The following is a 16,223-nucleotide window of genomic DNA, read 5'->3' as shown; positions in this document are numbered from 1 at the left end:
TGTGGGCACATAAGAGATGCAGTGGTATCAAAGGCAGGTTAAAAGTGAAAATAGACTTTGTATGTGGCAGGTGCTCAGGAGCAATAAGTACTACAAGCATATGGAAAAGAGTTTTTGACAAATGCACAAGTGGATTTTTTTGTGGTAGTAGATACTTTCTGTTCCATTAGTGGCCTAATTAGTAATGAAGGTGGAGGTCTCAAAAGTATAGTTGCTACAATATGAACAGACTGGAGAAAGCTTGGAGAGATTTTACTTCTGTTAGTAGCAAAAGGATTTTCTCTCTCAAAATGAAAAGGCAGCTTGTATGACACTTGCTTACTAACTGCAATGCTACATGGTAGTGAGACATGGGCCCTGAATGCAGAGGACTTGTGAAGATTAGGAAGAAACGAAACTAGCATGTTTCACTGGATGTACAACACAAGTGTGCATAAACAATGAATTACAAATGGGCATAAGAGGAATCAAGATATAGTCTGCAAGAAAGTAGACTGCACAGGTATGGACATGTAATGCATATGGATGAGAATAGCCGTATAAAGACGTTCTCATCTTTTAAGAGAGAGACTCAAGAAGTTACGAGATAAAGTAGTAAAAGCTGATCTCAGGACTTTGAACCTCATGAAGATGAAAACGGACTAGGATGACCGGAGATATATGGTGCTTAAGAAGACCCACCCATCATGCAAACACAATGTATGTGTGTACATATACATACACACATATTATGCCCCCAGCACGATTTTCTTCTCAAGCCTTTGCCACCACTCATTATTTCTATAATCTACCTCTTCATTTTCTTCATAATTGTATTATTTTATGTCTGTTATTAAAATGGGAGTAAAACTACATATTTCATCATCTTATTCTGTGATACTAGTTATCTTTCTCACTTAGCAGAACCACTTCACACCGTATTCATCCACAATTATTAATATTGTCCTTCTGCACTTGCATTTTATACTGATCACCCTTGTGTGCTACCAAAATTATCTCTCCTTCTCAATCACCGTACACATCTCACTCTCCTCCAGTACTACATCTGCCTCTCCTCTCACTCTCACCATTTCCCTGTATGCTGTATATTTAATATTCTGTTATTCCTCACCTACTTCTGTCCTGCCAGTCATCACTTATTCTTCCCTACATTCCCCTATCACATTGTATTTATAACCAAATTAACCTATGTTTTTTAAAGTGGAATTTGATGTACTGAAACCGGTTGCATGTGTGTATTACTGATGCAAAATGGTGTTGCAGTTGCATCTCTCTATGTAACAGGATAACCGTGCCAATCAATAAACAGAAATTGATAAAATAAATATCAGACTGAAATAATTACTGGGATTGATATGTTAGCCTAAAACCCTTGATGGATGTAATTAATATAAAAGGATTAGGAGATAAGCAGCTGGCAAGAAAGGTGCCAGTTACTAGGCTCTCAGTTCATTAGATAGTTGATGATAATCTTTTTGTTTTAACGATTTTCCATCTTTCTTCCTAACATGGAAATTTTCTCCTAAGTACCTTAGAGGTTTTGCAAATACTGAACCAACCTTAATAGGTTTGGATCTGGATTATGGTTAGAATTGAAAGATAAACACCAAGATATTGAGGAAGATAGTATCTTCCCACCTCCTAGTACTTACTTTGGTATTCGCCACCATTCATCATCTGCTATAGCAGCTCTTCCCAACTGTCCTCTGCTGTTATCTCCCCAGCTGTATACCTCACCACCTGTGTGCAGCACCAAACTGTGATAGACACCAATTGCCACTCGCTTCACATACAGGTTCTTCAATGCGGCCACATGTACTGTAAAGCAAAAAAGAACAACAAAGTTTACATAAGTACAGTAAAAACAACACATCGTGGGAAGGGTACCTAAAGTTTAAAAGTTATATCTATATGAGGTGGTCTGCAAATATTTTAAATTTCAGTTAAACCCCCCACCACCACAACCACACAAGAAATGAGGATGATTAATCATTCTGATATGTACAAAAAGAAGCAACAATACTGCATGGGTGTGTGCACACATATCAGAAATACTAAGTCAAAGTGTACTGAACATTACCAGATGATAACTTTATTATTTTTTTATAAGATAGTGCTATGATTTTAAACGATACAGATGAGATTATGGTTAACAATGCAAAAATCAAATAGCGATTCACAGGAGCCAGTTACTTTATTTGTGAAACATTACAAAATAAAATAAAATACTTTTAAGATAACATTAAAGTAACATACGTTAAGCTGGAGAAGTGCTGTTATTTTATTGCTCAACTGCAAGAGTTTTTCACATTAGATCCTGTAGAGCAAACTCAACCCAGGTAAAAGACTCTAAAGATGCTCTCCACAATGTTACAAATATAAACTAAAAACAGACTATAAAAGAGACTAGCCTCATAACATGGAAAGCATTATCCTGCATTTGAGAATAAAATTATTTCCTTGTCTGTATATTTCAATACATCTCAATGCTTCTAAAGCAAACTTACTTTGTTGACTTTCAACGTAAGTTGGATTTAACATATATATATATATATATATATATATTACTATCATGAAATTAGCATTAGCTTATCTCACTTTCTTGCAGAACCCCTAGGAACCTTTTGTGGAACTCCGGCTGAGAAACGCTGAACTAAACACTTGACATCCCCACTTAAACAAAGATTGGGCACCTGAACAGTCATTTTTTCTTTTTGTTAAGGAGTCTGAAATAGAGCAAGAAAGACTGTTCATAGCTCCTTTGGGGCCCTTATAAAGTGAGTGATTAGTCAATAGAAATGGTGTGAGGGAAGGACATTCTGCTTGAACTGTTGCAGGTTAGTAGTTCAATAAACAATGTTGCTTGCAGTTGTTAGAAGACAGGATTGGGGTTAAGTGCTTATGAGGTGTGGATGGACTACTTATTCAAGTGTGGGTGTTATGTAATCCAAGGTCAACTTTGATCAAGCAGACCTATGGCATGCAAATAATCAGTCAGACACCCAACAAATCTATTGCTTCATGTATACCATACCTCTGCTTAGCTGAAAACAACACTGGGTGCACAGAGAATGCAATGGTTGACTGTGTGGAGTGAAGTGCAAAAGTTTGGATACATTCTATCCTCTCCACTGCCCAGTCTATTACATACACTTGTAATTGTTTAAACTAAGTTAGTTCTAACTGAGCAAATCTATGATCAAAGGCATTTTTTTCTCAGCTATAGTTATCTAACATTACATCATCAAATGTGGCCTTGTTTTTTCAAGGATAGCAAAATTTGATTTTAAGATTTGGTTAGCAAAAGAAATGGCTATGTAAAGGTTCCCTTATTGGCTTTTCTGCATAATTGTGGATCCTGATGGCAGCCATAAGGAAGTCAGCAGGAATGACAAAGTAGTAATGATATGAGGTGTGGCAGTGAATGAATTAAGATTAAGAGTAGTACAAAATTAGTGTGTTTATACCAGATCAGAGGCTATTATAGTAGTTAGGAGGCTGAACTGAACAGAACTAGATAGGGAGTTAGCAGTTAATGTATTGATCATTCTTTATTTCGACTAGATACAATCTAGAATTGTGTGTGTGTGTGTGTGTGTGTGTGTGTGTGTATGTGTACTATGTGTCTTAAATGTGTGAATGTTACTCTAGTGTAGAGGAAGTACTTTTCTGTGTAAATGCTGTGTTAGAAACTGTTTAAGGCCAACATTTTGTTTTGGCTTTGAAGAGGAAATCCAACCTTTTATGATACACACAATGAGCTATGTGAAGAATGCAGTCAAAGGTGGGACAATAAGACCTACAGACACCATACACCAATGTATAGGTCCACTTAACTAAGTCAGTTAAATTGTATATATATTCAGCACACACACACACACACACACACAGATTTTATTCTCTTGATAGTCTTTCAAGTGATGGTTTTAAAACAAAGTTACAAAACCAAGATCAAGTTAGGGTAAATAAATTTTAGGTATTTGAACTTGATATCATTTATAGAAAATTTTAGAAGTATGAAAAAAAAAAGAAGTTAACTCAGTGTTGATGGACATTCTTCCATAAAGATACTGACCACACATTGTTCATCCACCCCAACTCTCCAATTTATAAATATATCTCCTTCAAGCCATAAGGAGTTAGTGCTCAGTCTCATTTTCTGGGCATGACATAAATGGTAGATATATCTTCCACTGGATATATCCTAGTCTATCATACATAACATTTCCAAATAATCTGCTAACTACTCCCTTGACAAATAAAAGAAACGAACTACTATAGATCAAAATGTTCTACCCTAGAACAACAGAAAGGTTGCAACAGATTTTAACTATTGACCAACAACCAATGAATATGGAATATGTATGCTATTTGTCAGCCACCTTACTTAAACATAAACCAGTTGTTATTTAACCCCAGGGCAGCCCTCATCCAGCAGGCTTATGAGCAAAGATATTCTTCTGTTTTTATGATAGGTATGATTTGAGAGAGATTTGACTGGTATTTCTAATAGATCAAGAGAGCATGTAGAAACTTCTTCATGGACATAGTCCAATTCAGCTGTTATTGTTTAACCTCTGATAATCTATGATCCAACAGGGTTACAACCAGAAACACTTAGCTGTGCTCAGCTCATCTATTATTCAACCACACTGTATCTAGTACTACATTATCCAATGTGACTTTCTTTAAAACAGTAGCTTATGATTTGAAGAAGATTTTGCTGCTATTTCTTCTAGCAAAATGAGTAACCATTTAGAGTCTCCCTTGTTAGTTCCTTGTTGTTGTGAGGAGTGTCTTCACTCATTTCCTGACATCAACATATGAAGATGATAAATAAGAAAACAAAAATTAAAAAACTATAGCTGCAGCTACTGCAGTTTATGAGATGTTATATTAATACAGCAATAGATGTAGTTTAGGTGGGATAGTAGAACAGAAATATTGCAAAAGATGGTACTAGAAAAGCAAGAAAAAAAAAACATAACACGTAAGCATTCAACAGATTAATGTTGATGCCTATCATCTAACACCACTACTATTCAAACACCATGATGACAGAAAAAGATGAATTACAGAGATGTTTCACTGAACATGTCCTGACTTGCAAACTCATAAGTTCCTATGCATCAAGGATGACGCTATGTGGGTTGCTAAGTAAAAAAAAACAAAAAAACTAGACATGTGATTATGTGGAGAGAGAGAGATTGCTTGTTATAAGGAATAATGGTTGTAAGCCCAAGGTACTAGACCATTGATCCGATGGGCAGTAGTTCAAATTTTACTATAGTGCCTGTGTTGTCCCTGCTTCAGTCAATTAGTAACAGCTGGAAAAAGCAACAATCCCACCAGAAATAACTTCTACTTGACAGCTGATAGTTAGAAGAACATTAAGGGTCCAAGCTTTACCATAGTCACTGTGAAGCACCTTAACCAACTTGGCTCAGACTGAAAAACAGACAAGTTGGTCTACTTCTGCTTCACAAATTGGGTGGTTAATGGTAGAGTATAAAGAGTTCAAACTAGAAGATAAACATTTTTGCTGAAGTAATTCTGATATGCTGTTAGTCAAAGCAGAAATCTCCACTACAGCCAGTGGTGGCTGACAACAAGTCCCACTTCTATTTCTACTTTATAGATTTGTTCGTAGTAGGATGGGTAGGTACTGTTGTAGAAAGATGAAGTGTTAGAAAAAAAGAAAAAAAAACACCACAAATTATATAGTAATCCAAGTTATTACAGCATCACAGTTTAGTACAGTAAGAAGAAAGTAAAAAATAAAGGAAGAAAAACTGAAAGCTATTGTTAAACAACCATAAATATTTGGGTGCAGAAATGGCTGTGTCGTAAGAAGTTTGCTTCCTAACTACATGGCTTTGGGTTCAGTTTCACTGCATGGCACCTTGTGCAAGTGTCTTCTACTACAGCCTTGGGCTGACCAAAACTCTGAGTGAAACCAGCCTGTTTATATGTGTATGTATGAATGTGTTACTATTTTCTTGCCTTGCTTTCATGTAATAGTGTGTGCCCCGCCCCATCATACAAGCAGTGACTTTTATTTTCCATTTCCTTACTTTAATACAGGTGAGGGTGGGGACAGGAAGAGCATCCAGCAATAGAAAAATCTGCCTCAACAAATTTTGTCCAACCCATGCAAACATAGAAAAGTGGATGTGAAAACAATGAGGATGAATTTTTATACTGAACTTTGAAAAATTGCAGTGATAGAGGAAGGAAAGAACATTAGTAAAGGCTAAATAAAGAATTGAACTTGCAACATGTAGGTCAACTTGAGCTTGAATCTCTTGCAAATGCTGTTTTGCACTTAGGAGTGATCTGTGATTTTTCATTTACTTTGTGGTATTAATAATACCCCTTTAGATTTAGAATTAAATACATGTTCAGGATGATTGACTTTCATCCTTCCAAGGAGCAGATAAAATCAGTATTGAGGTCAATTAAATTAACTGTGTTCAGCCCTAAAATTCATAGATTTGTACTGTTTGTACTACGTACGACTAGAAATATCAGCAACATCATTATGACAATAAGGAAACAGTAGGAAGGTAGATAAAACACAAACCCCTTCAGGTAGATGGCCCTGCTCAGTATGTAGAAAAGGAGTAGGTAGTAACTCTATAAGATGTACCCGGTGCAAGCTATGGACACATAAGAGGTGCAGCAACATCAAATGCAGGTTAACTAGCAAGTTAGTTTTTGTTTGTGGCAGATGTTCAGGTGCAATAAAGACTGCAAACAAACAGGAAACAACTTCTATCTCATTCCAGGGTGAAAAACTAGAGGTAGTCGATAGCTTCCGCTATCTGGGCGACCAAGTTAGTAGTGGGGGTGGGTGCGCTGAAAGTGTAGCTGCTAGAATAAGAATAGCCTGGGCAAAGTTTAGAGAGCTCTTACCCCTGCTGGCGACAAAGGGACTCTCACTCAGAGTAAAAGGCAGACTGTATGACGCATGCGTACGAACAACCATGCTACATGGCAGTGAAACATGGGCTGTAACTGCTGATGACATACGTAAGCTCGCAAGGAATGAAGCCAGTATGCTCCGTTGGATGTGTAATGTCAATGTGAATACCCGTCAGAGTGTAAGTATCTTGAGAGAAAAGCTGAACATTAGAAGCATCAGTTGTGGCGTGCAAGAGAGACGATTGCGCTGGTATGGACATGTGGTGAGAATGGAGGAGGATAGCTGCGTGAAAAAGTGCCACACCCTAACAGTTGAGGGAACCCGTGGAAGAGGTAGGCCCAGGAAGACCTGGGCTGAGGTGGTGAGGCAAGACCTTCGTACATTGGGCCTCACCGAGGCGATGACTACTGACCGAGACCTTTGGAAATGTGCTGTGCGTGAGAAGACCCGGCAAGCCAAGTAAGATCGTTGCCAGTGCCCCTGGACTGGTTCTTGTGCGGGTGGCACATGAGATGCACCATTTTGAGCGTGGCCGTTGCCAGTACCGCCTGACTGGCTCCTGTAGGATTTTCGAGCGAGATCGTTGCCAGTGCCCCTGGACTGGCTTGTGCGGGTGGCACATAAAAGACACCATTTCGAGCGTGGCCGTTTTCATGCGGGTGACACGTAAAAGCACCCACTACACTCTCTGAGTGGTTGGCGTTAGGAAGGGCATCCAGCTGTAGAAACTCTGCCAAATCAGACTGGAGCCTGGTGTTGCCATCCGGTTTCACCAGTCCTCAGTCAAATCGTCCAACCCATGCTAGCATGTAAAGCGGACGTTAAACGATGATGATGATTACAAGACTTAATACTTTTTTCTAGTATTTAGTGATGTCTATTGATATTCAGTTCAGATGGTTTTTTACTGAAACCACCTTTGGTCAGAGGTATGCTCAATCAGATTGAACTGAAGATAAACAACCACAACTAGGTATAATAGGCAATTGAATTTTGCTCTTTGGAAATGTTTTGCATGAGATGGGAGGAAATGAGAAGAAGGCAAGTATACAAAGTGGAACACATACCCAATTTCTCTAATTACGAGAAGAACCAGACCTTCTATGTATTAAGTTTAACAAGCCAGTAACCTATCTAGAGAAGGTAGGAGAGAAGGTTTATATTTTAACAACCACTTAACATCCTGAAACTGGAAATAAGTACCTGCCTTACGATGAGTCTTTCAGTGTTTATGGGGACATTCACATTTACATTTTCACTTAGGAATTATCAGGCAATACAAAAAGTATTTACCATTACACACAGACACATTTGTTTCAGAAATGAGAAAAAATGTATTCAATACATAGAGTATGATTATTTATCTATACTTGGCTCCATCACCCTCCAGAACGTGAGAAATATAGTGGCTACGAGGGAAGTGCCATCTCATCAATAGCTATTTCATATATATAACATTAAAAAATTGAAAAAAAAAAATCAATTTTTCTAATGTGCAGCAAGGTTACGGAATTATAGTCAAGGCACATTTGCTTGACCCAACATTTTGCTGGGTCAAGCATGTTTAGTGCTTGACCAATTCATTTTAATGTCTGTTTTCCCATGTGACCTTGGGTTCGATGAGGACCTATTTGAAGCAGCATGTTACAGTACATTGCTTTTCATTTTGGCAACCTTTATCTGTTTTCAGAGAACTTTTATTCACTCATCTACAAACTGTTCACAAGAAACTGTAACTCACTAGTTTACACACAGATGCATATACACAGGATGGGTTTCCATACAACTTCTGTCAACCAATTCTACTCATAAGGATTTAGTTAACCCAGAGCTACTGCACAAGACATCCAAGTTGTCATGCAATGGGACTTAACTGAAAACTATGCTACTGCAAAGCAGACTTTGTAACCACACAGCCACATGGCATTTATGCATGTGTGTGTTTGGGCAGACTTGGACTGAAAGGTGCTAAACAATGAGCAACCAGTCATGGAGGTGAAAAGCAAGTGTCTCCATGTGGCTTCACCTCACATTGAATAGATGTTATTAGTGAGGAAATGAGTAAGAAAAGAACATATTATTTGGCCAAATCCAAAGAAAGCTCAGTATTACAGTCTAATTGATATTCACTGTTATTAAGTCTGGCAATCTTGGAAACAGAGTGAAAGTTTTGGTTTAGTTACTTTTTCTTTGTACTTTGGTTTACTTCACATTTAAAACTGAATCATCTCTCTGACTTTGTAAGTTGTCTGAAAACAAGTCATTTTGGCAACCAAACACAACAGGGAAACCATTAATTGTTTTGCCATACTATCAGCACTTCTGTTACTACTTAGAGGATCTGGGCTATAAAGAACAATGCTTAATTTAATTACAACAAAAAAAAAAAAATGATGTTACTACTTTACACAAAATTTAACTTCTATGAGCTGGAGACCAGTGAAAGAATTCATATCATCACGAGATTTGAAACAGCCAAATATCTCTCTACAAACTATTTAGTATTTTTTAAAAAATGAAAACCACATAAATGAAGAATTTTCAGGATTGTTCACTCACTTCAGCATTGGTGTAACAACATTTGAGCTTTAATGAAATGAAGATTTGTGAACTCACTCTCAGTTCATATATACATATACTTCTAATATAATAAATGCAAAAAGTAATTTGTGTGTCAGTGTGTCACATTTTGACCCCCCCTCTCTCACTATTCATTGACACTCCTACTATTTCTCATGTTGGGGTGAGAGTAATAGTAGGCATAGGAGACAGTGAGGGCGATGGCAGAGAGAAACAGAGAGAGAGAGAGAGAAAGAGAGACAAAGAAATTTAGGGAGAGTTGATGATGGCAGTGGGAGTAATAATAAGGGAGAGAGAAAGAGTGGGTATGTGAGAGAAAGTGGGACTGACCACTGAACTAACATACTGAACGAACACACAAATTTAGCCTTTTTGTGATGATAATAGTATGAGCTGTAGTTGTGATAGAGGCAGAGGTGACAGTGGTACCTGAGTGGGTGAAGGATGAAGTGAGAGTAAGCGATGCGAAAGACAGTGGTGATGGTGATGAAGGGGGCGAAGTCAAAGGTATTGATGGTGGTGGTGTCAGAAGTCTGCATGGTGTGTGTATGGCAGATGTGGTGATGATGGTGGTGGTACTGTTGTTTATCATGCAACTTTGCAACAAGTTCCAAGTCAACAAATTATATCATTGTTGGGCCCAAGGCCTAATGAAGAGTCCTCCACAGGAGCTAGCTTAAAAGCCACCCCAATAGGGCGACTTTTAAGCTAGTATATCTATATACATATATATATATATATATATATATATATATATGTATATACACACACACTTTTTATTCTTTTCTTTTACTTGTTTCAGTCATTTGACTGCGGCCATGCTGGAGCATTGCTTTTAGTTGAGCAAATCAACTCCAGGATTTATTCTTTATAAGCCTAGTACTTATTCTATCGGTTGCTTTTGCCAAACAGCTATGTTACAGGGATGTAAACACACTGGCATCAGTTGTCAAGCAATGTTGCGGGGACAAACACACACACACATATATACGATGGGCTTCTTTCAGTTTCCGTCAACCAAATCCACTCACAAGGCTATAGTAGAAAACATTTGCCCAAGGTGCCACACAGTGAGACTGAACCCGGAACCATGTGGCTGGTAAGCAAGCTACTTATCACACAGCCACTCTTGTGCCTTATATGTATTTTTTTTTTCATGCAATAGATTGTACAAGAGATCATAATTGAGGTTAAAATTTATCATTAGCATTAATTCTTTTATTGTGGAAATTTGATATATCCACTCAAAATGCCCTTAACTGCAGAAAGAATTTTTACATACCAATCTTTTGTTCAGGAATGTCATGTTTGAAACTATTCCTATTGAGATATGACAAGTTTATTGGGGAAACGTGACTTGCAGAAAACACCAAGTCTGTTTTTTGGCAGTTAAAGGGTTAATGATAATTTGACTAAAAAATTTAAACCTATAATGTGAGACTTCATGTGGTTATTCAACCTGCTAAATATAGCAGCCAAATCTCCTTCAGATCATATCCTACTGTCTTAAATAAAGATGGCTGTATTGGATGAGGCAGCCCTGGATATAAGCAGGATGGTCATAGTTAGAACGTTTTTGAGCATAGATCTGCACAATTAGTGTTGACCTGTTGCTAAGCAACAACATGCTTTAAGTCCTAAAGTCTTAGAAAAAAATAAGAGATATTTTCTTCAATTGGTTACTGCTGTACAAAAGATAAGTTCAAATAAAGCTGACCAAATTTACCCAATGACAACTGATTACTAACAAAAAATTCAGACATAAAAGATCTGTAAAATAACACCCACAATACCAATTCACTCTACCACCATCACATCTCATTATCAATCTATCCTGTCCTAATCAACTACTCTCTGGTTACTGAACTCCAGTGTGTGCTAACACACATTCACACTATTAAATTGGTAATTATTTCTGTATACTAAAGGATGGTAGTGGAGTGTTCTATATACTATACAGTATTCCCATGCATATCATATACAAAATTAATAATCGTTTCCTTGTTATTTGCAACATAAACGTACATATTCCCATTCAAAAACTGCGATAACCCAGCACTGTGCAGGGGAACAGCAATTGTTGCACAGATTGAGTTCATCTTGCACAAATAGACTCTATAGACAGACAAAAATAGACAAGACAGTAAGATGGGTACATGCCCAGGATGTCATACAGCAACCCATACAATCCACCACTGTATGTCAGTATGTTCCTAATCTTTGAATGAGCAGACCTATAATCATAAGCATTTCAACCTTAGCCTCCTGTCCCCTCAGTATTGTATAATTATTATTACTAGATTATTCAGTATGTCCCCTTCTCTTCCAAGATGGTAGGGTAATATTTAAGAGATTTGGCTGCCATTACTAGCAGGTTGAGCCTGTAAAAGCTCCCTCATTGGTTCTTCATCATCATCATTTTATGCATTTTTTAAATATTGGAATGTGTTGGACAGATGCCACAGTATCTCACCGCTTATCATAATCCTTCATTATCTGCTACACATACCAAGAGAAAAAGCTAGTCAACTTTGCTTTGCATTTTGTGTGATAATATTTTTAAAGCCTTTTGATACCAGCCTGTCTCGTGCTACCTGTGGTTCATATTAATTTATGCCACCAAAACACCAAAGTTATTTTATTAACTTTTTCATTATTTTCAAAATCAACCGTTGGTGCCATATAAAAAGCACTGGTGATGGTGCCACATAAAAAGCACCAGCACACTCTGAGGAGTGGTTGGCATTAAAAAGGACACCCAACCTTAGAAACCAAGCCAAAACAGACTCCAGAACTTGGTGTGGCCCCTGACCTTGCCAGTTCCTGTCAAACCATCCAACCCATGCCAACATGCATAACAGGTGTTAAATGTTGATGATAATAATGAATTGCAATGATAGCAGTATATTTACCTGGTTGGGTAAATAACTATTTCCATGTAAATATGGATAATCACAAGAACACGGTGCCATTTTTACATAAAAGTGCCCATGTGGTGCCACATATAAGCACCTGTGCAGTGCCATGTAAAAGCACCCAGCACACTCTGTAAAGTGTTTGGCATTAGGAAGGGCATCCAGATGTAGAAACCATGCCAAATCAGACTGGAGTTTGGTGCAGCTCCCCAGCTTGCCGGTTTCATCAGTGTCCAACCCATACCAGCATGCACAACAGATGTTTGATGATGATGATGATATTCTAAAATGAAAGCTGTTTGATATCATTTTTTCCATTCAAGCCCAAGAAGGATGTTTTTGTTATTGGAGCAATTATATTTTTACAGATGGATATCTTTTCTATAACCAAACCATGAATTAGAACAAAAGTAGGTTTTATGCTGGTCAAGCAAACTGGCGCAAGCAGTGTTGTATACCAGTTTCAGACACATGAAATGGCTGTAGTAAAATTTAAATCACCTGCTGCATGACGAGAAATAGTTGAACACTATTGTGTTACAGCCATTGTATTTCATGTGGTGTTTATTTCAAATACTGATTTCTTCCACAGGTTTCAAGACCTCAAGTTGGGAAATGAGTATAGTCAGTTATATTCATATTGACCCCAGTACTGAACTAGTAGTTTTATTTTGTCAATTATGGAAAGATGAAAAGGTAAAGAAAACTTTCAGCAAGAATTAAAATAAGAATTACAAGAGGGTCACAACTAAATATTGCAAGGCATTTTTGCTAATTAAACTGTCAATATTCCTTTTGGATATTCAAAAGAGATATAATTAAAAATGGTAGACAGTGAGTGAGTGGGAGAACAAATTCAATGATACGGTTAGAAAAAAAGAAAACAATCAAATACTAAAAAGACCTTACCTAGTCTGGTTCTAGATTTGTTGTGTCCCAACTGACTGTAGTCATTGTTACCACAGGAGTAGGTTTCACCATTTTCTAGGGCAATTAAAGTGTGGTGTTGACCACAAGCAATGCTCACAATAAGATTGTTTATGTCATCAGAGTACAGTTGTTTAGGACTTGTTACAATGTGGACATCATCAGCTCCAATGCCCAATTGTCCATCTTGAGAGTTACCCCAACAGAACACTACATTGGACATAGTGGGCTACAGGGCAGGAAAAAAAAAAGCCACTGGCCAAAGACAATGAATTACTTCATTCAGCCAGAACTGTATTTTGCTTCAATTCAGGTTATATCCTTCTTTTAGGAAATTTGCCTCCAAGATTGACAGCTGCAAATAGTAAACAGAAAAATATTAAATGAAAGCATTTAAACAATATATGAGAGAAGTCTCAAAGTATAAATAAATAAGTAAACAACAAAAGTAGGACAGTTACTTGGCTCAAAGAAACTAGTGTTGATCAGAAGATGGGCAGTGACAATGACCCACACAGGTCCACTCAAACTAATGAGGTTGATGTGGTTCGTTAAGCCTGAAAACATCTGCAAGAAAACCACGGGTAGGGAGAACTCAGCCAAAGACATCCAGGAGCCAGGTGATGGTATTAACCTAGGCCTACAAAACTTTGTTAACTGAATCAGTAAATAATTCAAAGTACTTCTGAAATCATTACTGCTGAACATCAATTTTTCCACCTTTAGAAGTTCTTTTTTTTCTTTTTTTTTGGAGTGTGGAGGGGAGAAGAGTAGAAACTTATATAAGCAAGCCAGTCAAATGCAGCCTGTAAATTATCACCTATGTATAAGTAAGCCAATCAAATGCTGCTTGTAAATTAGCGAAGCAATCTACAAGCTGACACTTCAGGGACAGCTTTCTATTGACATTATTTTCTGAATTAGATTTAACAGCCTGGTTGCCACCCTATTGCAGCAAGTATCAAATGAACCAAATACTGAACAAGTTAACAAGGTCAGTGATCCAATGTAAAGTGTGAATATGCTCTGGATAATCTTTGTTTTTCCTACCACCTTGTGCTTCTGCAATTAGGTGCAGACCAACTTGATTATTGAGGCATGAAAGACATCACCTTGATGCTGGTGTCTTTCATGTCAGCTGACACTGCCCTTGTATGTTATGTTGCAAACAAGGCTGTGCATAGGCAAAAGATCTTCCTTGCATAAGGAGAAGGGTAATATGTTCAGTGCCATATTATATTAACAATTCTGGAGCAATAAAAGAGTGAAACCTTGAGGTAGTTGAAATAACAATGGTAGAGAATGATACAATGAAAAGAAAAAAATTACTATTGATCAACATGGATGTAGGGAAACACAAACAAAAACTGAAGAAACCAAAATGTATATAATGCAGAAAAACAGAGAATACGTGTGTGTGTGTGTGTGTGTGTGTGTGTGTGTGTGTGTGTGTGTGTGTGTGTGTGTGTGTGTGTGTAAATGCAAGAGAAGGTATGAAATAAAAGGAAAAGAAGAGCAAGGTGAGAGAGAGAGAGAGATTGTGTGTGTGTGTGTGTGTGTGTGTGTGTGTGTGTGTGTGTGTGTGTGTGTGTGTGTGTGTGTGTGTGTGTGTGTGTGCATGCAAAGACTACAGAAAACACAGGCATAAATGAAAACAAAATAAGTGGGAAATGTGAAGGGAGAAAGGGAAAGGCAGATAGAATTAGTACAAGGAAAATCACACAATATCTGTATGTGTGTGTGTGTGTGTGTGAGTATACATATGTAAGAGAGAAGGGGAGGAAGAAAGAAAGGTACATTAAAGTAAGAAAGAAAGTCAAAATGGAGGAGAAGGAGAGGCACATTAAAGTAAGAAAGAAAGAGTGAATAGGAGAGGGAGAGAAAAGAAATGGGAGGGGGAGGAAATCAATGACAATCTGTAAAGAAAGAAATATTTCCACCAATTAAGAATGAAACAATGGGTTCCAGCAAATAGATTTGACTGGAATCTGTAGATCTTATTGTTCTCAATGTTGTTGTTGTTGTTCTTCACATTGTTTCCTTAATGTTTGTTTTCTTGTTTTCTTTTTTTTTAACTTGTACATTTTTCCTATTTGCTTTTCTTTTTTTCTTTTGCTTAAAAAAATAATAAAAAAAACCCCCATTTATGGTTGTCTTTTTTCTTCATTGTTTTTGTGCATCTGGGGGAGAGAGAGAAAGAACGCCAATGTTTGCTTGCTTGCTTGTATGTGTGTGTGACATGTATATAAACATCTATTTGTATACTTGCATGCCTACACACACACACACACACACACACACACACACACAGAAATAAAACACAAAAATAGAAGAATATACTTCAGAATGGAGAAAATTGGTGGAGGGATGAACCAGTAGTGGGTGATAGAGGCAATCAACTGTGAAAAGTATGTCAAAGTTAAGAGAGAGAGAGAGTGAGAGAAAGTGCAGCAGAGGAAGGGGGGAGGGAGAGAAAGGGAGGGACATACAACAGCAGTCTGCCATTGCTGCACAACATCGGTATATAATGCATTTATCAATTTTATTCAGTATATCCAAAACAACACACACATATCTACACAAACAACTGTATCAACACACAAATTATAGTTACATTGTGGCAGTCATGGTAGAAATTGACAACATACATACACTGTCATATTTACTGTTACTTCATTATTATATTGTAATGATACATACATACATATATACATACACAGTACTTGATACAAAGTTTTTCATGATATATCCACGATCTGGTCACTGACACTGTCTAAGTAGTGAAGGTTTAACACACACATGTACATACAAACATGCATACGCATGTACTAACATGTATGTGCATGAGCATATACACCTACATACACATACCCATA

General features: G+C 37.4%; 1 protein-coding gene across 5 annotated transcripts in view; it reads right to left on the bottom strand.

Annotated features, from left to right (window-relative positions):
• The window catches only part of LOC106869128 (putative E3 ubiquitin-protein ligase HERC4), a 100,472-nt gene that overhangs the window by 44,722 nt on the left and 39,527 nt on the right, over positions 1–16,223 (bottom strand). For 3 of the 5 annotated variants that reach the window (XM_014914692.3, XM_014914691.3, XM_014914693.3), the window contains exons 2-3: positions 13,330–13,702; positions 1,653–1,818 (exon numbers count right to left, since the gene is read on the bottom strand). In XM_014914692.3, coding sequence (XP_014770178.1) covers positions 1,653–1,818; positions 13,330–13,570 — 407 coding nt within the window. In that variant the 5' untranslated portion in view covers positions 13,571–13,702. Of the gene's footprint in view, positions 1–1,652; positions 1,819–13,329; positions 13,703–13,808; positions 14,167–15,287; positions 15,582–16,223 lie in introns of those variants that run through there. The other 2 variants (XM_089352565.1, XM_052968350.2) reach the window with 2 other exon arrangements.

The sequence above is a fragment of the Octopus bimaculoides genome, chromosome 5 (genome assembly GCF_046866305.1).
Source record: "Octopus bimaculoides isolate indiv1 chromosome 5, ASM4686630v1, whole genome shotgun sequence".
NCBI classification, from domain to species: domain Eukaryota; kingdom Metazoa; phylum Mollusca; class Cephalopoda; order Octopoda; family Octopodidae; genus Octopus; species Octopus bimaculoides.
Note: the sequence above shows the minus strand (reverse complement) of the source record. Positions and strands in the feature narration are given on the sequence as shown.